Here is a 27,198-nt window from a genome sequence, read left to right as displayed (position 1 = left end):
TGCACGAGAGCACACTCTGAGTGAGGAAAAGCACACAAGGAAACAACAGTTTCGAGCGAGATGGTAGCTGAACGACAAAAGAAAGATGGCAAAACAGAATGGGATTGCAAGGAGGGAAGTTCCCTTGACCTTTTATGACAAGGAACCATTACTTTCCAGAAACATCAAAAATTGAAAGCATAAGACCAGGAAACCAGGCTGAAGAATCCTGCATTGTGTGTCAGAGCTACCCGGGGCCCTCCCATGACAATAATCAAGGTGGGGAGAAGCACCAGCCGCTGTGGTACCATCGTTGACTCCAAGAACAAAGCAGTGTCAGTGATTTTAACACAGCCAGTGAGTCAGGGAGACCGATAGAAGAACAGTATTTGTTGAAGCCAAGGTTGCAAGCAGCAAAATTGTATGGCGAGTGCTGGAACAAGCATTGTAAAAACGCATGTGATAAGAGATGCAAGTAAAGTTGAACTGCTGATGAGTGACTGAACTTTAAAAGCAAGATACAATACAATTGACAGAGTGGTATGGCACAGTGTGGGTGCTCACTCGAAGGTCTGTAAGGTATCCAGCTGGGAAGTGGTAAATGTGAAAGTGAGAAAAAGGTTATATCAAGAAGAGAATGAGTAATTGTGAATCAAAGTGTCCTGTAACTGGTCAAGCAAAATCCTGCACACAGTCAAACATCTTTGATTTTGATGAAGTCGAAAAAGTTTGGAGAAGTAGATACATTTGGTCCAAGCCTAGCAGAGCGAGACAAATTGAAGGTCTTGTGTTAAAGTGGGTCTGAGCCTGGCGGAGGAGCACCCGGGGTGAACAGTAAATCACCTGAGAAGTTGTATATGTGAAATCCGAAGAAGAAAGGAACTTAATGTTTGTCGTGCTCCCTCAGGCCCTCTGAAATAAGTGACTTTGAATGGCAAAGAGACTTTGGCACAGAAGGCCCTTTTGTTGAAGTTTTGAACTGCATACTCATGCTAAAAAAGCCTCAGTGTTATAAGCTCGAGTGTGCTGCCTTGTCCCGTGCTGAAAACGTGGGGAAGAGAAGCCAACGGCTTGAATATCCTGAAATGTTATTTCTAGAACACTTTTCGTTTGCATAACATTGTTTCCCAGATGTTGTATCCTGCTTGGTATGAATGCAGGTGCTCGGGAATGCATCAGGGAATGTTTGGTTGCGAGTCTAGGAATGCCTGTTCTGAAGGTGCCAGAGGGTGTCAATTTGAGAAGTCCAGCCTGGGTGATGGGGTCCAGTGGTTCATGTTTACCATTTTAAAGACACTAGGGGCCTCATTACGACCCAGGCGGTAAGTTACCGCCTGGGTCGTACCTTTACCACCATGGCATAAACTATGTTTACGCCATGGTGGTTGGCGGACTTACCGCCCCATTCCGAGGTGAGTGGGGCCGTAAGTCCCCATTAACCCATTTACCCTTCCCCATTCCCATTTTTGCCCCATAGGGCATAATGGGAGTGGGGAAGGCGTTAATTACGCCACCGTACATTACGGTGGCGTAATTAACAACAAGGTCCCTTAGCGCCATGGATTTTAACACCTGCTAAAAGCAGGTGTTAAAACCTCCATGGCGCTAAGGGACCTCGGAATCAGGCGGTAAGGGTCGACACTGTTTACGCCGCCGTAAACCCCTTACCGCCTGGGTCCTAATGAGGCCCTATGTGTTATATGGAATAAAGCCTACTTATGTAACCTACACAAGATGACTAAGGATATTTGTGTCTTACACTGGTGACGAGTTGGTCTTTCAAGAAAAGAAAAAGAACCTGTGTAGCAACAGTGAAGATTAAGGTGACCAGTCTGGTGTGGGGGGTGCAGAGAAGAAGAAAGGAACCACTGCCGCCACATAAAAGTCCCATCACCCAGGGCCAAGAAAAGGGACAGTTGTTGGCTAAGATAACGAGGCTGGGGTAGCTGGCCCACGACTGGGCACTGAGCGAAAAGAGAAAGAGGATAGAAGGAAGCCATCCCAGAACCAGTTCCCACAGAAGTGGGATTCTCGAGGCCACTAGAAGAATAACAGAGCACAGTGCCCAAGTACAAGAGTTTTTCACTGTCATGGTCATCGTGGTCTCCTCCCTGGACAAGTTTGAGAAAGGAGAAACTGCCCACAGATAGGGGCAGTAATGGCAGAGAGCTGGTGTCTCTCTAGTGTGATATGTGGGAAGAGAAGCTGACTTAATCGGGTCACTGTGTGAGAGTCCTCACTCATCTTTCACTGACCTTTCCTGCTGGCTCTGCAAGTCCTTATGGTTGTTTGAGCAGAGAAGCTGCCCTGCACACCATCCCACGGTGGATGGGAAGGAGGTGGGAAGATGATGTTGTCACTGCTGTCCTGAGAGGAAGAAGGAGCAGCAGAGCTGTGCTGCTCACCATGGGTGTGAAGGAAATTATGACGTCAGGGCTAAGCTAAGGGGGATGGAGATAGCTTAGAAATCCCTGTGACAGGCAGCCAGCGAACATTTTGTTACAGTTCTGGAGTAGAGAGGGAAACTCAGTTTCCAAGACAGACAGTGTTGCTTATGAGGAAAGCACCTTCTAGAGGACACATGTGTGATGCGTGCTGATGCAATCCAGAATGTTTGGAGGTTCAAAGGAAATAACCCTTGTTGCAGACCAAAGGAGTAGAGCGGCCCGTACGAGGAACAAATGGACAGCAGGGGTTTAGATGATTGGGTTTGTAATTGAAGCAGAGCGGTGGTGGAGTATGCATCAGATAAAGGTGAAATGCAGCAGATACGAGGTATCCCGCATGGGTGAGACACGGGCGCCGCAAGAGGGTGTATCTTCACAGAAGGGGATGCTGTGTCAAAAATGCCTCAAAGACAAGCTGGGCCTGCAAATACAGGTATGAACTTCTCATGCATTGGGAGCGTATTGAAGAGACGCTTCATTGCACTGATTTGGGTGTAAACAGTGTGAGGGAACATATTGAAGAGATGCTTTTCCATACTGACTTTGGAGCGTATCGAAGAGAAGATTTGTCGTACTTATTTGGGTGCACAGTCCAACTTTTGACAGGATGTGTGGGCTCCAGCTATAAACTTTGGTGTTTGTACAGTTGGGTTATTATGAAATAAGTGCTTATGTGGTGTGAATGGGTAATATGGTATCTAGTGCTGTATACAGGAACCACTGTGTAAGGTAATGCTGGGGCAGTGAGTGTAGAGCTACAGTGTTGTTGAAGTGCCACTGTATTGTTGAAGAGAACATATGTGTGTGGATGCTGTAGTTGATGTGAAAGTTGGTTCTCACCCGGCTATAATTGTGAGTTGTGTTTGTAGTGTAATTCTCTTGAGAAATCTGAGCTGTAGGGTATTGGCTGCTACTTGGACTTGTAGGCTGCTGGCACCAACATGGATGCTTTAGGTAGCTGCTGCAACATGGACTTTAAGGTCACTTTCTGCAACTTGTCTTGTTATTATATTGTAGTACTCTTATGTGGAGGAAGGAGCATTAAGAAAATGTTTGCATTCAAGGGACTAATGAACTTTTGAGAATGTACAGGTTAGAGCTGACCACCGCTATGGAACTATCCCTATGGTAATGGGTAAATGCTAGGGACTAACAATTTTTGAGAGTTCACAGGTTAGAGCTGAACAAAGGTAAGGATTTTCAGGATATGAAACTTTGTCACAGTTAAAATGAAGGGGCTTGTGATCCTCTTTTTTTGTGTGAAAGTGAGTCAGTTAAAAGTATGGGTAGTGTGACCTGTTTAGGGCTTTTCAGGTTGAAAGATATTTTCAGTTGGGGATCTTTAGGTCAATTTCAATATGTTAAAATGTCAGTGTATAAGTACTGTTGAGTGTTTAAAGATGTTTGGGACCTCTCTTCTGGTGTGAGGTTTGGTAATTTGGTTTGTAGCAACACCACGCCAACACAGTTGTGTGTGTGGAGTGGGGTGGAATCTCTCCGGTGTGAGATTCAGTAATTTGGTTATTTTGGATCATGCCTTTTTGGACATGGCAGAGTTGTGGTCACTGGTATGTATGGACAGTGTTTGTTTCCATTGTTCTGAGGCTTGGAAGGGATGCAGTTGTGTAAAGAAGGGGGGCCTTCCCAGTTATGCGAGAGGGGTAAGTGAGTATGTGAGTAGAGTATGAGTAGATAGGGGTGGTGCACTCCGCAGGTATGAGTGGCTGCTGGTGGAGGCATGGCCAGAGTTAGGGGGGATGCCCTCAGCCTTAATTCTGAGTTGCATCTCTAACATAAAAAGATGCCCCTTATGAATGTTTCCCTGTATGCCTCCTTTTGTGGATGTGTGTGTGTGGAGAAGGGAGATGTGTTGTATCATGCTTGGTGTGAATGCAGGTGTTTGGGAATGGTTGGTGTTTCTGTGAGAATATATGGTTGCAAATGTAGGAATGCCAGTTCTGTCGGTTACAGAGGAGGTCAGTTGGAAAGGCCAAGCCTGGGTGATGGGGCCCAGTGGTTCATGTTTACCATCTTAAAGCGACCAGGTCTAATATGGAATAAAGCCTACTTATGGGACCTACACAAGATGACTAAGGATCTTTTCTTATTACACCACACTATTTGTATTCAGAAGTAAGGATTTGCAGTAAGTTTATTAGCATAGGCCCTTTGATATTGACAGACTTGCCTAGGGCTGCGTTATTATTATTTGATGGTCGTAGTTTGCTCCAATGTTTAGATTTAGGATTAGATAGGTTTTTTCCAAACCCAATTGAAGTTCAATAAACACCGTTGAACTGTGATCAATTGTGTCTGTTTTACTGTTTGATACCATACCTTCCTTACAACTAACACTACCTCCGCCAGGAAGACCAAAGTTTGTACTTTATACCACACTGCCAAACCCTTTTAAACCCTGAGATCAGCCATCCAACGCTTCTGACTTAGCTCCACATTATCTCTCTATACATCATCTGAGGTGGTAAGGTGAAATACCTGAGTTTGGCCATGCCTTTGGAGCAAGACCCCTTCCCAATATAGCATCTGGAAAAAGGGTGGGAGGTCATTAAAATCAGACATGCACTGCCTGCAAATCTGACAACAATTATGCACTGACTGTGACTCAAAAATACATGCCCACGTAATCAGTACTCATCACTCTACATTATTCTTCACCCAGGGAGGCCTCACCTGGGCTCCTGGTCAAGAGCAGTTTGTAAAGGGAAAATCTTGTTGGCTGAGCTCAACCTACCCTCAACTCTGCCCAGCAAAATAGTTACTTTCTAGGGGAATCCTTATATCAGCTTTCTATCCCCTTGAAGTTTAAACTTGTCTTACCTAGACTGCACATCAACCATGCACACCTTATGTGCATTGGTTCTGTCAACCCGTACACAAGAGCTATAATGCCAGGAAGCCCCAGTTACAGGACTCCAAACCCAGGCCCTCCCATCGCATTCAGCAAGACAACAAATTGAACATTTACCTCTGAAAACGTACACTGTTCTACTCATGATATCTTTGTAACCCTTCATTTCCACACTTCGGAAGGAAAGAGTGGTGCAACACGAAGAATTTGCACTAGCATAACTGATGGCCTTTCAAGGGTAGATGTCTGCAATGAACTCCCTAGATTTTAATATAATAAAACCTAAAATATATCCATGTTACAAATATCAGAGGTGTGACCAGAGGTTCCATGTATGGCTGGCATGTGATTGATGCTACGTGTGTATTATCAAATCTCATAAATACACACTTCAGATAATTATTTCAACAACTTCTGAAGGATGAACAACTGCATTGTCCCTACACACATTTAAATCTGTGATCTGCAAGTTACATACAGTTAACTTCAGCAGGTGCATTATCCTAATGAGCGTTCTTAATTGAACATGCTATCTTATCTGCATAATATTCACAGATGCAAAGAATCAAATTCCTCTTGCTTGCCACTCCCCCTTACACACCAACGTCCAACCTCACCCCTTCCATTCTCAAACCAATTTTATTTCAATGTCTCTCTGTCTAAAGATCAACTAAAATCAGCTTGACCTCCCCTGAACTTGCCTAGAGAAGCGTGACTTTTAAAGAACACTGAGGTAGTTTTGGGTGGTACATCAAATCCCCGGGTCCCACATGCCTACCCACATCTCAGAGCACGTTTTAAAAGATGTGCCCAGTTTGAGAGGTGAGTTAATGTATATGTAATGTCATCTCTTGTATTGTGATTTAACAAGATACTTGAATAAAGAAAAGAAATAAATACAGGGCATTCGTGTTGTATTTAAAAGATAATGGATGGAAGTGAAATTGGCATTCGACACTCTAATATATAGATGCTGTTTTCAAATACTGACCTGTACAGGTGTTCTATTAGAGCCGCCAAGGTTGCTCTATTGATAGGTGAAAGGGATTGGATAAGGGTCCCATACTTATCTGCACGCCCCTTCTCATCCTGTATATCTATAAACAAACAAATATGAATTAGTAATACAGTTCTGCAAACAGATCAATGAAATGTGTAAACATGTTATTTTAGTTTAGAAATACACGAATAGACTTCCCCTAAAGAATTACTGAGTATATTGATGGACTAGCCGAAATGTACTGCATGGGTCCAAGTAACAGCGTGTCTATGTGCCAATGTTTTAACAATACCAATATATATGGAAGGATGCGATCACATAGAAACGTTCCAAAATGTCGCAGAGGAGCAGTTTCAAATTGATCTGAATGATAGAATTTTCGAAGTGATGGTGACCAAATAAACAGATTTTATTTCACCTGGTTCAAATCCTCCATATTTGATAATACAAGTACAGTTTCAGACACAGCCATTTTAATGAAGATTCGTCTTACGTGTACATAAAGTGATTTGAGATTAAAGGCACGTTAGAGTTATTGTGTGTGTGTCTGCATGTAGCAAGTGTACTCTGGACAGGTGCACAGGAGCTAATGCATTTGTATGATGTCAGTTTATGCTTGCTTTATCAAGGATTTCATCTTCTAATATGTGTGCCATCTGTAGCAAACTGCAAGTCTTGGTAAAATTCAGACACATAAGGGCACACACACGCGCACGCGCACACACACACACACGTGTGTTGCAGTAAAGCCGATAAAGTAGTCAATTAATCTTTTTAACACACATTCACATCCACCAAAATACATTGACTCCCCAAAGAGAGTTTCTACAATAACATCTCTAGTACTAGTGTGTCAGGAACATGAGATATTCTATGAAGATCTTAGCAACCCACTGTTCACTGACATAAAAGTCTAGGCACAAACAGGGCACTTATTTCAAGAAAATGGATAGGATCCAAAAAAGCATGCTAGCTTTCGTCCAATCACTTGTGGACTTTTACCTTTAAAAGAAGGAGTCTAACACCACTGTCTGACCTGCTGATGGAACAAGATCTGACTATCTGCCATCCGCAGGGGTACCCAGGACCTCACTGTGTTGAAGGACCCCAATAGCTGTGTGCCAGCCTGCCTCGTGTTTAAGAGCATGAGAAGAATTACCCATCTTGTCGCTCAGACCCTTGATTGGGCCTCAATGGCAGGGGTGAAATTAGACTTAGGGGACATGAAAGGTGTTTTTCACAGCCATCATAGGAGTGAGCGGGCCGACAAAATATGGAACCAGGCATGGTCCAAAGGGGTGAAATTAAGCACAAATGCTGATGTCAGAGCTCTATTTAATAACTGTTGAGCACATGTCTGGGAGGTTCTGAGAAGTTTGTATCCTATCAGTTATGATCTAGGGGCAGGAATGGCCCATAAAATGAAAGGTGACGATGACCCAGCAGAGTATATGAAATGGGTGCAGGATTTGTGGCCCCAAGAGAGGTGAAGGTCCTGGGATGAATGTGTACCTTTGTTTTATCACACATTGATAAAGTGACTGCCGGCAGAAGTATAGGCATCATTTTATAAGATTGTGGGCAATTGAAGCTAAGGACTGGTCTGAAATACAAGCAATGATACTATTGCAAACTAAAACACGGGAATCAGCGCAGGCAGCCGGACATGCTGCGAAAGAAGAAAACAAATTGGTGCAAAAGAAGCTGGCAAAGTATTCCATAGAAGAGGCAATGTTTGTACCCGACACTGCCACAGTGGCACCCATCCCACAGGGAGGGTTTCCTGTGGGACACATGCCACAATCAGGGAGTTATGTGCCACCTCAGTTTATACCGCAGTGGGGATTGCCACAGCAGGGAAATTATATGCATGAGGGTGCTTCCCCATGGGGAGATGGTACCAGCAATGATGAAGAGGATGATACAGAGGGGTAGGATACATGGCCTTTGGGCCACGTATTGTATGCAAAAACATGGGACATGTCACATGTACTTGTCCTTTTGCACAATACAAATGGAAAGAAGCAAGGTCATGATGCTACTGCAGTGGCAGCAGATGCAGTCTCATCTAGCACTGAAGCAGCAGGGACATATGTCCTTGCAGCAGGGAGCACCACAGGTAACCAGGGCGTCCATTGAGAGGAGAGCAGGGACCTCAGCTATGACACAGACTCCAGCAGTGTCGGTGGGGAATACAGTGCTATTGGGGCAGAACATGAAACCCCATTACACTAGGGTAAGTGTTGTAGGGGGAAACCCTTTTCCTTTCCCCCAAGACAACATGCAACAATAGGAGGGGCCAAAGAAAGCTCAAGTGTGCCCAGTCCTAGCAATAACCTACGGCCCGACGAGGAACCCAAGGTAGCAGTGAAAATAGGATCCAGGGAATTTTTAATTTTCTTCACAGACACGGGTCTGACAAAATTCTTGATACGATAAGGGGGCTTCACATTATTGAACAAGGTCATGGACATGCAGGGCTTCTCTGGGGCAGTGGTCATGGTTCCAGTCACAAAAGACCTGCTACTAACAATAGTGACACAACGCATCATAGCTCCACTATAGTACTCCAAAGACACTCCCATCAACTTACCAGGGAGAGATTTACTCAGCAAGTTGAATACCACCATATCATTCACAGAGAGAGGGATGGTATGCACAATATAAGGTATTTACTACACCCGAGTGGCTGCACTTGTGTCTTTTCGATATCCTTGATTATCTGGATGTCACATATATAATTATGCGGATGACACCCAGATACTCATTCCTATCTCTGGCGACTATGAAACTGATAGCAAAACCCTCAATGAAATATATGCAGTAATACAAGCATGGATGGCACACCATGGACTTTGTCTCAATGACGAAAAAACTGAGTTGATTATCCTTGGTACTCACGCTAAACTAAAAAATCTAAATACTGCTTTCAAATCGTTCACTATTGATGGTAACCCAATCCCTGTCTCTAATAATGCTAAAACCCTTGGTATCTACCTCGATGCCACATTATCCTTCACCAAACAAACCAATGCAGTAGCGTCTTCAGCCGCTTACACATGTAAACTTATTACCACATGTAGGCCGTTTATCTCCACTCCCAACTGCATTACTCTTGCTAGAAGGTTAGTCTTGTCCAAAGTAGATTATTGTAATGCCCTCTACTTAGGCACTAGCCGCAAAAATATTCACAAACTACAAGTACCTCAAAATAATGCCATTAGGGCAGCCCTCAACATCCCTAAGAAGTCGCATATCTCTGAGACTAGACATAATCTGCTTTGGCTCTCAATAGAGCACAGAATATCCCTCAAAGTTCTTGCCCTTACCCACAAAGCCAGGGCTAACCTCACACCATCCTACATCTCTAACCAACTTACCCCAAACACATCTACAAGACCACTTAGAACAGCTCAAGTTAACACTATGGGCCTCATTACACGGATGGTGGAGAACCATAGCGCTATTAGCGCCATGGTTAATGCCGGTAAAATACCGGCACTGCCTTGGCGGAAAGAAGAAATACCGCCGCATTCCAAGGTTGGCGGGACGGTAATTCCCCCTTCCACCATTGCCCTTCCCCATTCCCATTTTTGCCCCATAGGGCATAATGGGAATGGGGAAGGCGCTAATTACGGTACCGCAAATTGCGGTACCGTAATTAGCTCCCTTGGTCCCTTTGCGGGTTGGTTTTTAACGCCTGCAAAAAGCAGGCGTTAAATCCCCCAACCCGCAAAGGGACCTCGTAGTAAGGCGGTAAGGATTTACTGGTACCGGTATTTTACCGGTACCGGTAAATCCTTACCGCCATCCATGTAATGAGGCCCTATGTCTACACCAAGATTCAAACTCCATAAATCGGGAGGAGTTAGTTTCCCTGTACAAGCCTCAAAGCTGTGGAACACACTACCTGTTCCAATCAGGTCTGTAACCTCCTTCAACCTATTTAAACGCAACACCAAATGTTGGCTTCATGACCTGGATACATTGACAGCTTAACATCCTAAAGCTTAGATTTACTGCCTATCCTCTGTACATATTGTAAATAATATTACTATCTGTATCACCTTCGACCCACCACCTTAAGTGCAACATGTATGCTTGTACCTGTAATACCAATGTATGTATTTATTTGTAACCACAACTATTGTAACTGTTGCCTACTACTTGCTAATGTAACTGTACTCTTATGTAACATGATCAAAAAACGTAAGCGCCCGTATGCCCCTGGGCCTGGTTGTGCTTTATAAATAAACCAAATACAAATACAAATACGCTCAAAGTACATTGTGAGGCCAACCGATGTACCCGAGCATTTTTTTGTATGGAGTATAGATACTGCTGGTATGGGTCCTGGGAATATGAGGGAAGGTGTCCCGACTGGAATCAGAATTCTTGTTCAGACCACAGTGTCAAAGGGACAACATGAAGGGCACCACACTTGTGCTGCAGCCAGAGGAGGTAATAGTATGCAAGCACATGGTGATCCTGTGTGGGACAGACAATATGGAATGGCACACAGTGCTGTGCATCAACCCAACAGTAATGATAACAGGAGTAACGAATGAACAGCAGTTCTCTGATGAATAGGTAGAGGGAGACATCGTTTTCCAGCCATAAATACCTTGCCCAGTAAAGGTAGCGGAGAAGCTGGTACCAATACTGACACAATTGGTGAAGAAGGGGAGTATCATTGCAGATAAAGATTTCAAGGTCACCGAAAAATGATGGACAAAGGAGCCCCATGATGTAGGAGTACTAAAGGAGTGGGGGCAGTGAAAATGAAACTGAAGGAGGGATACTTCTCCCCGATATAAACGATATCCATTGTCTAGAGAAGCAGATGATGGAATATACTTGACATTGCAAGCCCTTTGGGAGTAGGGCATCATACAAACCTCGTCTTTGCCATGTAACACAGCTATATACCCGATAAGAAAATCAAAGGCTGGGTCCTGGAGATTTATACAAGATTTAAGCCCCCTAAATTGTGTTGTTGAGGCTGAATTTCTAGTAGCACCAAGCCCTGTCACAATATTGTGCAACATCGCAACACAGCAAAGATACTTCACAGTCATTGACTTGAAGAAAGACATTGGCTTGAAGAATGACTTTTCTCCACCTGACACCATTTACGTATCACAGAATCATATTTGCACACACTACACTGCCCCAGTGATACTACAAATCACCAAGTATTTTCAATAGAGTGATCTAAATGGACCTGAGCAATTTACTAATGCCAAGCACAGTGATCCAATATGTTGATGACTTGTTGGTATGCAGTGATACTAAGGAAGAGTGTAGAGCAGTGCACCTGCTAATATTACTATAGCAGAATCCACTGCTGAGGGGGAGTATGTGCATGAATGTGCAGCACGTATGGATCAAATGGAAGGAGACATCCATGTTAAGGAAGAAGCAATAGAAGGGGCAGATATGGTATATATTGATGGGTCATCAAGAATAGACCCCAATAATGGCAGGAGACATACAGGAGCAGACATAGTATGCTACATACGTGAGGAATATGTATTTGCATCTCAGAAGCGATCACGTCACACTATTCAGCACAAGCGGCAGAGCTAGTTGCATTGATAAGTGCATTGAACATAATGGAGGGACACGCAGCAAAAGTATTTTCCAATTCTGCCTATGTAACATCTACCGTACATTCAGGATTTGCCAGATGGGAAAGGAGGGGTTTCATAAGAAGGAATGGGACACTAGTACAACATCCCAAACAACTTGGGCAGTTGATAGAGGCATTAAAAGTTCTGGTGGAAGTGTCAATTATAGCCCATAGAGGTGGACAGTATCAAATATGTTTGGGGAACGAAATGGCCGACAGACCAGGCAAAGAAGCAGCATATTTACCAGAAGGAATGGTACTCTTCCCAGATTGAAAAAGAGAAATAGAAATGATGGCAAGGTAAAAAAATGAAATGGCAGGACATAGAGAAGGAGGAACATTTTAATCTCACACCAATTGCTTGGATAATACAATTACAAAGAGAGGCCCCAAAAGAAGAAAAAGACGTGTGGATACAAAGAGGAAGTTCTCTTTCCCCAACAGACTTAATATAAGACAGAATAAAGGGTCTCATACCTTCCAGATGTCAAGGAGACTTCTGCCCTGCCCAGTCATCAAAGGCTGCGCCATAGCTATAGCACCATTCATTTCTTCCCTCATAAATGTCTCCTTCTCCTCAGGCATTTTACCAGCTAACCTAAAAGGGCCTGTGTTCTACCACTCCTAAAAAAGCCCACATTATACCCTGACATACCTACTAACTACCGCCCATCACAACATTTCCATTACTTCTGAAAATATTGGACAAAGTAGCCCATGTACAGATCGAACAACACTTGGAATCCAAGAACCTCCTATGCCCATGTCAATCTAGTTTTAGACCATGCATTGGGCCAGAAATAGCCCTACTTGACTTAGAACATCAGCTCAATGAATCGAAAAATGCTGGCAAACATGCCATACTCCTATTGCTTGATCTTTCAGCTGCCATTGATTTGGTGGAACAACAAATGCTATGCCCGCACCGCCACTCTTCAGCCCACTTCTCTCCTGAGGCCACTACTTGTGTGTGGAGCGGATGTGTGTGTGGAGCGGATGTTTGTATGGAGCGGATGTGTGTGTGGAGAGGATGAGTGTGTGGAGCGGATGAGCGTACAGAGTGGATGTGTTTGTGGAGCGGATGTGTGTGTGGAGCGGATGTGTGTGTTGAGTGGATGAGTGTGTGGAGCGGATGAGTGTATGGAGCGGATGAGCGTACAGAGCGGATGAGCGTACAGAGTGGATGAGTGAAACGCCTAATCTCAAATGCCTGAAACTAATAAAAGTGCACTGAACGGACTTGCTCACATAGAATTGTGTAACGTACATAATTCGCCTTAAAATACTGGGAACATTCGAAAGAGCATATATCCCATCATACCACACCCCACGCTTACTCTCTTCTTTACACCACCACTCAACTAGAACACAGAGATACTATGACACCATTCGGTATAACTGTTGTCATATCCACATCTCCCGCTCACTCCCCATCACTCTATGTAAACACTGCTGGTTACACACCCCCCAGTCAGGCGTTTTCCCTGAGGCCTAACGCAGCCACACTCGGTCTGGATAAATCCTGCCAGAGCGAACACATACTCCTGATCTCTCAACCACCACACCTACCGCTATGAAGCAGCAACTACATGAATTCCGCACCAGCTGCACACATACCTGGTGCGCACACGCACCTTTGGACTCTCTCAACTCTCTCTACTGACCCGAACTTCGGTTCCCAAGGGCGTTCAACCTACCAGCGCATTCAGACCATCCCAATGGTATATAAGGCGCTATATAAATGCAAAATAACATAACTACTTGGATCTTTTCCTTTCTATCAAATAGAACAATGTCTTTACTACTACTGCCTCAGCTTCCCCTACCCCTGTTTTGTCCCCCATGCATCTTCATGGTGTCACCCACACTGTACAATATCTTCACTAAGACACGTATCGATCTACTCGATGCCCAGGGAATCTCCTGCACCAATTACACCGACGACACACAGCTAATCCTACCCATCACCGGCGACTACCCCACCGACTCAGACTCATTGAAATGAGTATACCAAACTATCCAAGCATGGATGACAACACATATGCTTTGTCTCAATGATGAAAAACGGATCTGCTCACTGCCTCTCATAAAAAAACTAGGCCCAGCATAAAAATCCTTCAACATTGACAGCATCTCTATCCAAGTAGCCAGCAGTGTCAAAACTATTGGGATATATCTAGACTCTAACCAGTCACTATCCAGGCAAGTAAATGCCATTGCCTCATAAGCAGCTTATACTACAAAACATACCTATGATTGGAGACTGTGCCTCTCATCAGAAATCTGCCTCACTATTGCAAAGGAACTGATATGATCCAAGCTGGACTACTGCAATGCCCTTTTCACAGGCACTTCTCATCAACAAGCTTCAAATCGTACAGAACAACAATATAAGAGCTGTTATGAACATTTCTAAAAAAGACCATATCTCACCAGCCAGAAGAAACGTACACTGGCTACCAATCAAAGAGCGCATCCTCTTCAAAGCTCACAAATGTATTTCAGATTCTGCCCCAAAATACCTTACATCCAAATTCACCAAAACCTCGGACACTAGACTTAGCCACTTGACCAACACTTATCACCTCAACACCCCAAGATTCCGACTCCAAACAGCTTGGGGGGCCAACTTCTCATTTATCGCCGCCAAGAGCTAGAACACTTTCCCACCATCCTTGAGACTTGAAGATTCCTATTGGGCATTCCGCAAGCAGCTCAAAACTCTGCTCCCAAGAATCTAAGAGATGATTGACACATCCCTCTTTCCCAAAATCATCTCTTGTTCATGCCCCACAGACTGTATCCTGCCCCAGTGAAGATCTATTGAGGTGTGTCATTATGTCAAGCTGAGTTATGGATTGTATCTAGCTCCTTGATCCCCCTGGGCCTTGTGTGCTCTGTAAATGCTAAAATAAATAGAATGGGAAAGTCGGCCAACCAATATTGCAGGGCCCACAAGTGCCCATCAGGAGGAGGACATTTCCACAAATACAGCCTCTCTATCCCGGAGACTGAGTCTTTGCCTGAAACGTTTATTTTATTTAATTTATTTGTTTGTTGCACGCCGGTTGCCCGCAGGCATCAGGGCCCTACAAATAGATGCTAAACAATAGAGACAAATATTGACAGGACAACTGGCAAGCCAGATTGAACAGAGCAAATTTATAAAATGTTGTCTGTAACCCATTTACTTGAAAAGATGAGTTTTCAGTTTTTTTCGAAAAATCATGAGATTGGGCTCTAATCTCAGATTTAGTGGTAGATTGTTCCATTTCCCAGTGGCAACTGTTGGAAAAGCTGTACCTAATCCATTTGCTCTATTGTAAGTGTGTACTACAATTGGCCGGTTGTTTCCAATCTGAGGGTTTGGCCTGGCACGTATTGGGAGATTTGGGATTTAAGATAAGCCGGGGCTTGCCCATGGAGACACTTGTGGAGCAGTGTCATTGCTTTGAACTGGACCCTGGCTTCCACCTTGAGCCAGTGCAAATTTTTCATGGCATTGCTAATGTGTTTGATTTTAAATTTCTGCTTTATGATTCTAACCGCATTGTTCTGAATGTGCTGGAATTTGGTTATACATTGTTTACTTGCACCGAGCATTAAAGCATTCCCATAGTTAAGGCATGAGAGGATGATTGCTTTGGCTAGCCTGGCACAGTTCTCCTCAATTAAGAGCGGTTTAATTGCTCTTAGGAGTCTTAAGTAATATGAGCAATTCTTTTTCACATACAATGCCTGCGCGTCGATGCTCATGGAGGCCTCAAGATACACTCACAAAGTCTTGCTCATTAGTGATATTGGAAAATCTTTAATGAGGAAGGACTCGTATTGAGGTGTCCAAAGACCATCAGCTTGGTTGTATTGCCATTAAGGCAGAGCCAGTTATCGTCCATCCAAGATTCGATGTTATTGTCGTGTGTCTTAATGGAGTCGCTGTCCTTCCCATAGTCTGCACTCAGCTCCACTACCAACTGAGTGTCGTCAGCGTAGTTAGCGAAATAGACATTGATTTTGTCAAGGATTTTGCAGAGGAGATGTAAATATAGATTGAAAAGAAGGGGGGACATACTGGCTCCGTGAAGTACTCCACACAGTATGTCCATTACGTGGGAGAATGTATCACCGCAATGTACCTTAGATTTCCTTTTGGCTAGAAATGACATAAGCCAAGCGGTTGCCTCCTCTGAGCAATTAGCGACTCTCTCCAAGGCGCGTTGGACCAGGCCATGATCAATGAGGTCAAAGGCTTTGCTTAAGTCGAGAAGAATGAGGAGGCCTGTCTTCCCTTTATTTACTATATTCAGCATGTGTGTCTGGAGATCAAACAGAGCAATTTCCGTAATATGGATTATTCGGAAGGCATGCTGCAGAATCTCATTTTCCTCTATGTGGGCCTGTAATTGGCCGGTGGCCACCTTGTCCATCATCTTGAGGACGAAAACGTAGTTTGTTAAAGGTGTTAAATTGCTCGGATCTCTATGATCTAGGTTAGATTTCTTCACCATGGCAGTGAAAGTGGCAGTCTTAACGCTGGCTGGGACTGTGCTGTCCCAAAATGAGGCATTTATCATCCTTGTAAACAATGGCGCAAAGATGTCTGCATTTTCCAAAATCATTTTAGGTGGCAGAATATTCTCTGCACAAGCTGATGGTTTCATTGTGGCAAGGGCTTTCACGGTGATCTCTTGGAAGCTGCAGGTTTGGTGTGACTATAGTGGGTGGCTGGGCGAATATTGGGTCAGATGTTTGGGCTCTTGTGATCTGCTCGCGGGCTTTTTGATCTTACTAAAAAATGCTGTGTGGGCTTTGTCACAGTCTTTGTGTGACAGAGTACAATTGCTGTTTATGGCTCTAGGCTTTTCAATTGATTTTAGTATATCAAAACGTTTACTAGTCGCATTAGATGCTGATTGGATTTGGTTGTTAAAAAGATATTTTTTTTTTGCCAGGAGAATGCATTTCCTGTAGGTTTTTTTGGATTCTTTCCAACAGTCTTTCTTAGCAGCTTCAGAAGCCTGCAGACCTCAGAGTTCAAAAAGTAGTTTTCCCAATTCGGCAATGCCCGGTCGTTTGACAGCCTCTAAGGATGTCTTACTGGTAACTGGCATTCTAATGTCAAATGGCGTGCTGTCTGACTAGGGGGAAGATTGACGGTAATCTGAGTCCCCTTATGGTATCCCAGATCACTCGCTACCTGTGCAACGGGAGCCGTGAGCACAATACAGTAATCTGTATTGGAAAGGCCAACAGACAACACATTCATTAAGGGGAGATAAACATTAGGGGTGGGAAAACGTAACATGACTTCATCCCACATGCTCACCAAATGAGCATTGGAGCTGTTTTTTGCAGCTGAAATTGCCTCTAGAACTTCAGTGATTCCCATAACAGGGACAGCGCACCCGCAGCATAGCAGGTCCGACATGTTCTGGACACTGACCCGCACAGACCGTCTTGCCCCTTCGCGCAGGCATGTTCACGCTGGGTTTCTACAAAAAAACGACAAAGTTGTAAGGAAGTGGAAGGAACCCCAACTGACGGTGAAGATCAAGTAAAGGAGGGCATGGATCCATGTTTACAGAGACAACAGTGGCACAACGGAAAGCCAAGAGAGAAGCTTCAGCCAATGGGAAGTATAAACCAGTTATCAATGACTCTATGTACTGATATAAGACTTTATAGAAGGTCCATAAATGCCGGAGAAGATGGGCAAGACAATACTAGGGGGAACGGGAGAAAAACAAAATGTGAGGTAAATGCAATAGGGGTTGGATTGTTCTGTCTTTCTGTCATCTGTCTTCTCTTTCTCTTTTGGTTCCTAATGCATAGAGGAAGTATGAGTAGTACGGGTACTCCGGCTGATGGTGGAATGGAAACATGTACCAAAAAATGTATATCTAGTATTGAAGAATTCCACATTGCTATTGGGGAGAGAGTGTACCTTTCGTCTCAAAATCAGTGGTATAAAGATATGAAGAGGGTGAGGCAAGGAAGCAACAATGGCAAAGGCTATATGTGCTAACTCATCCCGCACCTCGCAGGGACAAGAAAACAATTCCTGCCACAAGAGGTGACAGTAAAGGAAGGGGGATGTCTGAAGCATATATCTTTGTCTATAGGCATCTAGAATTCATGGCCCAGGGAAAAGCTACCAAGCACATGAAATTAGAGTACAAAAGGGAATGGGCACAGAGGAAAAAACAGGTGTTCACTGCCCACAAGAGAATATTGTGTAAGAATTTAACAGAATATGGTACACCAGTGTGCCACACCAGGCCCTTAGTGTGAATACAGGGTTTGGTGTATTACGGTGGAAAATGGGAAAGAGGGATGGTACAGTACCACTCAGAAGGGGTGGTGGGGTTTGAAGAGAAAGTGGTGAAGAAAACAGATGCCAGATGTATGAGAATAGGGAATGCTAATGTACATGGATAGACGAAAAACATCGCTGAGTTTACATAAAACAGCTCACACAGTATTCCATGTGTTTCAGTGCAAACGGGACGGTGGTGCTGGGGATGAACACCGGCTGCGGGGGGATGATGAGCATTGCAGCGTTGCATAAGGGGACAGTTGCAGTGATGGACATATGGTGGGTCTGTGGGAAATGAGTGAATGTCCAGCTACTACCAGATTGGGGAGAAGTATGTGCACTTGTGACCCTCAACAGCCCTGCATTGGTGGTGCATTGGTGGTGCCCCATGCAGATTTGATGCCATTCAATGGTCTATCCACTCAGAGATTGAAGAACAAAGCAAAAGAGCCAATAGAGATGCGAGATGAACAACCGAAGATAATGAGGGGAAAGAGAGAGCAATTACTTATCAGTAGAATCCACGCAGAGCTTTGACGCTACCCCATCATATTTGAGGCTCTTCAGCAAAGTGTCTGTGTTTTTTAGCTCACTCCTGATTCCCGGGGTGCAAACAGCCATTAACACGAAGTAGATTCAGATAACACATTACAAGCTGCTCTAATTGCCCAATGCTACAGAAAGAGGACTGAATGCAGTGCACGGATAGCTCCAAGCTCTGTGGCTGATACCCCCACAGAATTGATATGTGTTGGACATTATGACTGCTATGGAAGGCAGCATGTGCCACAAGATTGGGAGCACATGCTGCACAGCAACACTTGCTAGCAATGTTGCGAATGGGACACTTACGGAAGCTGGCAAGGAGATACGAATTATACATGAAAGAATGATACAAGAGACACACAAAGCCATGTTAAACACCTGGCTTAATTTGTTATTTGTCTGAGTTCCAGATTGACTGGCAGCAATGTTCAAACTAACTGTCCCTGTGCTTGTTGTGATGGTCATTGCCATCTGTGTTGGTCTCTGGGCTTAAGGGATAATTCTCAGAAATGTGCTAATTCCCTTCTACCTTAGAGACCCCCAGCTCGTTTACTGGACTTAAGGACTTTTAAAGTTTATACCGGAGAGAGTGAGACCTTTTTCCCACTATTTCATGTATTTTTCTATAATTTGAACACTGCATTTCTTTTGGTTTTGGAGTCTGACAAACTCCATGGGCATCATCTTTTCACATTGTGACACACATCAACTTCTGTGCAGTGGCACAGTGAAGTCTTTCATATTTCCCAAAGGTTTAAATACCTTCTATTGGATACATCTACTGATTCCAAGAGAAAATGACTTTACTTACCTTTTGTAACTTTGTAGACCCAGCACACACTATCTTCCATAGAGTGCTTGAGGGGCTACTTAGTATCCCTTTAGTCTACTTTCTCAAGTAACATTTTTATGTTACCCTTTCTACAATTAATGGCTGGTGGCAGTGGTTTACTGTTATCTTACCATTGTGTGTTTTTACCGCATGCTGCATTTGCAGCTGCAGTAAAGCACTCATGGGTGCCCATTTTGTCAAAATGCGTACAATCTTCTTTTTTCGCCATTTCTTGTTGGAAAGGTCCTTCTTGAGATTTACTCTGCGTGCCAAACCAGGTTTGGACTCTTTGTTCATTTTGTCTTTGGCAGGGTTCACTGCATTAACCCACCTCTGGCTCCAGGGTGTCTGGCAGGGCAGGAAGCGAGGGAGGTGCCCTAAACTCCCTGTGCTTAGTCTCCTTGGTTAAAGGAAAGCACCCAAAGGTGATTGGCTGGCTGGCTGTCCTTGGAGGACAGCAACCCTGCTGTGTGAGTAAAAACTAAGCCTGCAATGAATGGGAGAACCCTGCATAAAAGGCAAGGTCTTTTAGACAAAGGCAGAGTGGACCACTGGACGAAAGAATTCAAAGAAGAACTTGGAGACGCTTGCTGCAACTCCTGGACCATTGGTTTGCCCAGTGCTGAAGCTCCGAATTCGCATTGAGTAGAGAAGCTCTGCAAAGGACTACTTCTCTGCTTGGGTTGGTGGGAACAATCAACCCCAAGACGAACTCATCTGGAAATACTCTCAAAGCTGCTGTACTTCCATTGCTGCTGCAGGAGCCGAGTGACAGGGAGAGGAACACCAGAGTTGAATTAATCGTCTTTAAGTCGGACCTGAACTCCAGGGCGATCCTCCAGACTCCCTTGAAGCAGGTCTAACCAAGCCTGAGCCACCTCAACAGAGTGCTGAACCCCAGAAGCAAGGAAAGCCCACAAGGTAGCCAAGAACTGTGCTATTCACGAGAAGCTGAAACCGCAAAGTGCAGCTGAACTGAAGTTTGCTGATTGCTGCTGTTGACCTTCAAATCATAGTGCATGAGTCCCCAGACGTCCTCCCTCTTGTCCCTACGACTGAGGCTCAGTAACAACAGGATCTTCCATGCTACAAAAGGAACAGAAGTCAGCTGGAACCAATTTCTTCAGACCTAAGGTACTTTAAACTAAGGGGTACTTACCTCTTATTGTGAAGCATTGCTAGCTCTCAGTTGAGACTTGCCTTTGTTACTTTTTGCAGAGTTGCTTGCAGCTTTTCCCATCAGAAGCCTCCCAGCTTGTGGCCCAACAGTTATTTCTTTTTCAACAAACACTCTCTATAACATTGCACAAGACTTTTTATTTACCTCAAGAAGAACTCCAGCTCCCTTAGACTTTGCTCAATTGACATTGGCTGTCCTGGCTCCCTGAAGACTCTTCTAACATCTGACTTTGTGTTTTGATCTGTCCCTCCAAAAAGTCACACATTCTTTACTTGTGTAGCTGGGAAAGGGTTACTCTACATTGTATTGGGGGGTTTAAAAGTGCTTACCTATTTGAGAAACTTGTTAAACATTATTTTCTCCCTTAACCTTTTCTTTTTGACACCAAACTCAGTGATGCTCTAAATGTACCAGTAGTCAGTGTCCACAGTGGCTTAGTTATTGAAGTCATCTCAGGGTGTAAGAAGTCCCTGTGTGCCATCCCAACTGTGTATCTACTGGTTCATTGAAACTGAGAGTGTTTATTTTTGAAGTATTTTTAAGTGTTAGATATTTGCTTCCTTCTAAAGAAGACATATTCTAACTGACTGTTAAATTAATGAATAATTGTTTAATCAAGAAACCTTGAGTGTAAGTGTTATTTGGATACTTGTCAATGTGAAACTCTATGTTGCAACCCTGCAGCTCACATTGACCCCTCTTGAGATGTGCCTGGCTGCTCAGTCAATCTACCAACTTGTGTAGTACATGCTTATACCAAAGGTTGGTTTAACTATTGCCAAGAGGACAAGAGTGGTGCTGCATACAATATTGCCTAACACTGGTGGAAAGTGGTGAGGATCCATTGTAGAGTTGTTACATTGAGTATTTTGCTTTGCTTGAGTTCAACTAAACCCCCACAAGGCTAAACTCCATCAAAACAGCAATTGTAACATGGCAAAGGATAACTTCAGTCAGGTAGCCCTGATCATTTTGACAGTAGATACACTGAACAAAATGTGTAAAGTCAGGAATCTTATTGTAAAAGGAAAGAAAAATGTGTTGATTACAAGGTTGTTGAATCACCAAAGTTTGGGTAGTATGCCTGTAACACCTACTGACCAAGGACATGTGTTAATTGATAATGAGGATGATATAGTTCAGAGTCTAACTCTAATGTCTTAGAAGAATCAATCAGAGGAGGTAGAGAAGTCCCAGGATAGGAGCCCCTATTTGCCTCAGCCTGCCCTTTTGCCTCAGACCATGTCCACTTGGACCCCACAAGGTCCATCACTGAGTCCAGAACGTTTCTCTTGAAAGAATGGGACTTGAATCAGAATGTAAAAGGTTGCAAGCTCAAGCTGTAGCCAAACATCAGGACATTAAGCTCAGGGAATTGGAAATGCAAAATGCTCTTGAAATGAAAATATTGTCTCTTGAAAATCTTTCCATCCCAGAGTCCTCTAGGTCTTCCAGTCCCACGAGGCCTTACCTGCCTAAATAAGCAGTGAGTATGTATGATGTGAAACTTGATATTTTGGATTGGTTGGCTGCCTTTGAATACAATCATGGAATTCAGGGTCTCACATGGAATCAGTTGATTCCTTGGCTTTTGTCTAGGCTTCCCCAGTTTGCAACTGATGCTGTAATGGCGGTGGGTGAACTTGAAAGACAGGAGTATGAGAATATGAAGCTGATAGCCTGATTTGGGAAAACTCCTTCCCAGTACATTAAAAGGTTTAGGACCCTCAAAAAGACCTATGATAACCCTTGGGCTACCTCGGTGTGTGAATGTTTCAAAAACTTAGATTGTTGGTTTAAAGATTACAGAGTGAACTCCTTTAAAGGAATGAGAAATCTGTTTTTGTTACAGTCTATGTTTGATGCCTGCTCTCCTCAGATGAGACAACACTTGGCAGACTCAAACCAGATTGATCCCAAAAAGTTAGCAAAGGATGCTGACTTGTGGCTTGCCAACAGGGCCACTCACAATAATTCTGGGGCCACTCACAAAAGGATGAGGGGAAGCAGCACAGGAAAGATGGACAAGAGAATTCTAATTACAACCTCCCAAAACAGGGCCACAAACAGAAAAAGGGTAAACACCATGGGAAATCAGGTCAGTGTAATGAAACCTCTGGTGCTAAACCAGAGGGAGATCAGCAGAAGCCCCCATTCCACAACACACTTAGTAAATGTTATGCTTGTGGGTCAATTGACCATGTGAAAGGGGATCCCAGATGCAAGGGTAAATCTTCAGGGGTCCACACTGCCTCCATAGCCTCCATTCCTGAGGACGTGGTAACTTTCAACTATTGGCTGAAGACCCCCTGGGAGTCTCAGCCAGTGTTTCTTTATAGTCCCCTAGTCTGTGGGAACAACATAATGTAGAGGTGTATAACTCTATTCCAGATAACACAAAAGAATACTACAAGGACAGCACACTTGTAAATGGACAGGAGACCCCTGTCATTAGAGACACTGGGGCCAGCATTACAGTAGTGTATGCAACTTTCTTCAAGCCTGAGGATGTTGTTAAGGCACCCACGCTCCCACTAAACTTGCTGGAGGCCCATTCCAGATGATTCCTAGACTACCAGCCAATCCAGTGCAGCAATATGACTGTGAAAGATACCTGTCAGTGTACAAAGTGAGGTGCCTGGGAGAGTCCTGTTGGGGAATGACCTAAAACCTTTTGGAGTTCTATCAAGCACCCCCATGCCACCAAGAAAAAGGAAGCAGGAGCAAACTATATCTGCCAGAGAGGCACCTTTAGATGACTCTCAATAGGAAGTTACAGAGGTACCTATCATTTCCGGTCTACAGGAATGACACCCTTCTAATTCAAGGACAAACAAGGAGACAAAGGGGAAACCCAATGTCTCAAGAAAAAAAAAAGGTGTCACACTTGTTCAAAAAACAAGGACATTCCTGAGAGTACAGTCCAAGGTCACACTGTGTGAAGAACAACCAGGAAATGGTGAATCAACTACTGGTGAAACAGAGCTGGAAGAAGCCCTTCCCTATGTTGGAGATCTGGATCCGAGAGACATCCTGAGCTGCAGACTTTGCTTGCAGCAGGTGGACCCACGAGGGCAGATTTCAGCATAGGTCAAATAGAGTGCCATAGTCTTGAAGGACTTCGCCAACAGGCAGTATCCCAGCTGGAAGGGCAAGAGCCAGTGAAGCACAGGCTGTACTGGGAGGATTGCTTCCTTTACAGTCAGCCTATTGAGTCTACCCCAGGGGACTACAAAAGATGTGTTGTGCCTCAGGATGTGAGACCCCAGTTTCCAAATCACATAATTTATTAGACCAATACTCAGACTGCACAGTTTGTGGTGGCATCCCTCGATGCTGTTAAAACTTTTGATTCGGTATACTGGGAGTGGATGCACACAGCGCTGCAAGGCTTTGGGTTTGAGAGAGTTTCATACAGTGGATTTAGATCATGTACACACGTCCTATGGCCAGGGTAAAATCAGGTAGACAAATATCAGAATTATGGGAATTAAAGAGGGGGAACCCGTCAGGGATGCCCACTCTCCCCATTATTGCATATACTGGCCCTGGAGCCTGTGGTGGTGTATTTAATAGAAGAATACTCAGAGGGTGGTATACTGATTGGAGAAGCCAGGCACCTTATATCGCTATACGCAGACGATGTACTACTATACTTATGTGAGCCAGCACATAACCTGCCTATTATACTTGATGTCCTCGATGAGTTTGCAAAGCTCTCTGGGATCTTTTTCAGCAAGCAGAAATCATGCCTTTTTCCCTTGGTGGGACTCCAGGGGTGAGTGATGATGGGCTTACCAGACCTACGGCTGAAATGAGAGACACACTCCTTCAAATACCTAGGAAACCAGATTGCTCACACACCCAGGGAAGCACACACTTGCAACACACTCAGGGTGGTGGATGTAATTAAAAATATCTATGAAATTCTGGGTAAGACTCCTGCTCTCTATCATGGCTCGGGTTGCCATAGTTAATATGATCGCCCTCCCACGGTTGTTATATGCTTTAACAAATGTGCACTATTATATAGAAGATGCATTTTTCCATGCGCTTGACACCACTCTCAAAGATTTCTCATGGGGGGGTGAGACAAAACAGAGTAGCACTTAATGCTCTCGGCCTACCTTAGCAGGATGGTGAAGTGCAGCTCCCACAGATGGAGCTTTATTATCTGGCTGCACAACTTAGTTTTGTTGCGATGTGCCTTGCTGATGGATTTCTCCAGACACTTGTGCGGCCTGCTTGGCTCAAAGAGGTCATATGGATTCCATACCGCTATTTGGGTCCCTGGTCTCTGCTAGTGGGATTGGGTTGGCAGATTTGGATCAGGGAGCTGAAATGGCTGCATTCCCGATACCCTTATTCACTGAATGTCCCTATTGTGGCTGAAGTTTGCACAAGCATGGATGAATTGAGGGCTGCCAAGAGATGGAAGCAATTTGATACATTCACCTGGGACCTAGACCGGTTGGTGCATGAAGAAGGCCTTCCTAGAGGTCAATTCCTGAAATACATGAAGGTGGAGAAAATGGATACAATTAAGTGGGTAGTATGGCCTGCCGAACCAGAGGAAATGGTGCTTCTGGCTCTGATGTATTATTGGAAGATGGCTGGAGACCTGTGTCTAGGATAAATGCATGCTTGCTGAGAAAGACCAGCAAAAGAACTGTGGGTGGTGGATGTGGGATTGGAGATCACTGATGTGCAATGGGAACAAGCCTTACTTTTTTTTTTATAATGTGTCTCGGAATGCAAGATTCCAGCTGATTTTGCTCCACCACACGTATATGACTCCCAATAGAGTGGCTAGATTTAATGCAAACGTGTTATTGATCTGCTTCTGGTGCACATGTTCTGGAGGTGTGCTCGGGTGCAAGAACTTTGGTCCCGTATTGGACAAGCCTTTAGGATGGCTGGGATTGTCAGATATGTCAGATATGACTGGAACCTACTTGAATGCTTATTAGGTGCATATCCTAGACCGAGCAAGTACATACATGTGTCCAAATGTATGTACCTTGCATGTGTCCTTGCAAAAATACACTTAGCTATGTCATGGAAATCTAAACGGGGTCCCAAATATGAAGTGTGGCACAAAGACTTTGAAAGCTGGTGTTTGACTGAGATTAAAGCATGGATTGATGCTTTAAGTGGAGTAGATGGTAGAATAGCCACACACTTGGATGCCTGGCAAGCCCTCATTGTAGCAATGTTTGACCAATCAGATGATAAACCACCATAAGCACTAACTTGTGTAAAAATGTGTACTGTGTATAGCATGTGGAATGCGCCCATGGCTGAATCAGAAACTGCAGCACCTGTGTTGTTGGAGCTGACACACTGCATGGACATTGATTTGCTTTGTGATATGTTTACTTTCCACTGCCTGGCTTTGTATTAGGGATATGTGTTACATCCTTTCTTTTGTTGTATTAAGTTGTGCTATATGTGGGACAATGTATACTGTAACGCTAACATCAATATGGGGAACATGATGGTTAATGCACCTGTATTGATCTGCTAAGCATGCTGTTTCTGATGACCCACTCTCAGTAAAAAAAAGTTCTAAAAATTAAGTAAGGATATGAAGTAGTTTAGACAATGAGCTTCTTGGCAAACATTCAAAATATGAAGATTTTGAGCTGCAACTGCTTCTAATGCCTTGACCATTGTATTTATAGGCTGACATTGATGTTCGCTGCATGCCCAGATGCCAGCTCTCATCAATCAGTTCCAGTCCACTGTTCTGTTTGATTTGTGCTCGCCCAGCTGTAATACAAAGTAATGATTCTTGCCCAGAGTGTGCTCCTTTGTGGATTTCCATTGTATATGGTTGGATCACAGGACCCATGTACATTTTTTCAAATCACAATTAGCCTGTTTCGAACCAGTTTATAGATGCAACACATCAGCTAAGCATGGCATTTCCTTGTCTCGAACCAATAAGTAGTGCTGCCTCTGCATTGCTAGAACCACCACTCGAACCAGGTGTCTTCTGAACAGTGATCCTCAAGCCGCTACATCGAACCGACTCACCTGCGTAAATTGGTACCAGTCACCGCTGTTGAATCTTGACTGGCGAACAGAAGCCGGTGACAGCCTGATCCACATAGCTTGAAGAATGTTTCAAACTGCAGATACCATCTGTTTCGACACCCGTTCGCCACTGAATCACCACGGCCACTACATCCTCGAAACAAATCGATCCATCGAATTACACCCAAAAGTATGGTTTGATGCTGTAGAACCATCAAGACACCTCCAAGGGCAATTTTGACTGATATCTATCACACTGGTCCATCTTTGGGCCCTAGAGATTGGATAGGTCATTGTACTCTTTTTTGAAACCTCAAGAGCATATTCTTTTTCAACACTGTCATTTTTAAATGCCCTT

General features: G+C 44.1%; 1 protein-coding gene across 3 annotated transcripts in view; it reads right to left on the bottom strand.

The window, feature by feature from the left end:
• The window catches only part of ARAP2 (ArfGAP with RhoGAP domain, ankyrin repeat and PH domain 2), a 1,740,202-nt gene that overhangs the window by 379,104 nt on the left and 1,333,900 nt on the right, over positions 1–27,198 (bottom strand). For all 3 annotated transcript variants that reach the window (XM_069631830.1, XM_069631832.1, XM_069631831.1), the window contains one exon: positions 6,287–6,392. In XM_069631830.1, the coding sequence (XP_069487931.1) occupies positions 6,287–6,392 (106 nt within the window). The remainder of the gene's footprint in view (positions 1–6,286; positions 6,393–27,198) is intronic.

The sequence above is a fragment of the Ambystoma mexicanum genome, chromosome 6q, assembly GCF_040938575.1.
Source record: "Ambystoma mexicanum isolate Mex_15411 chromosome 6q, UKY_AmexF1_1, whole genome shotgun sequence".
Taxonomy (NCBI): domain Eukaryota; kingdom Metazoa; phylum Chordata; class Amphibia; order Caudata; family Ambystomatidae; genus Ambystoma; species Ambystoma mexicanum.
The sequence above is the reverse complement of the archived record's forward strand: the minus strand, read 5'-3'. Positions and strand labels throughout refer to the sequence as shown.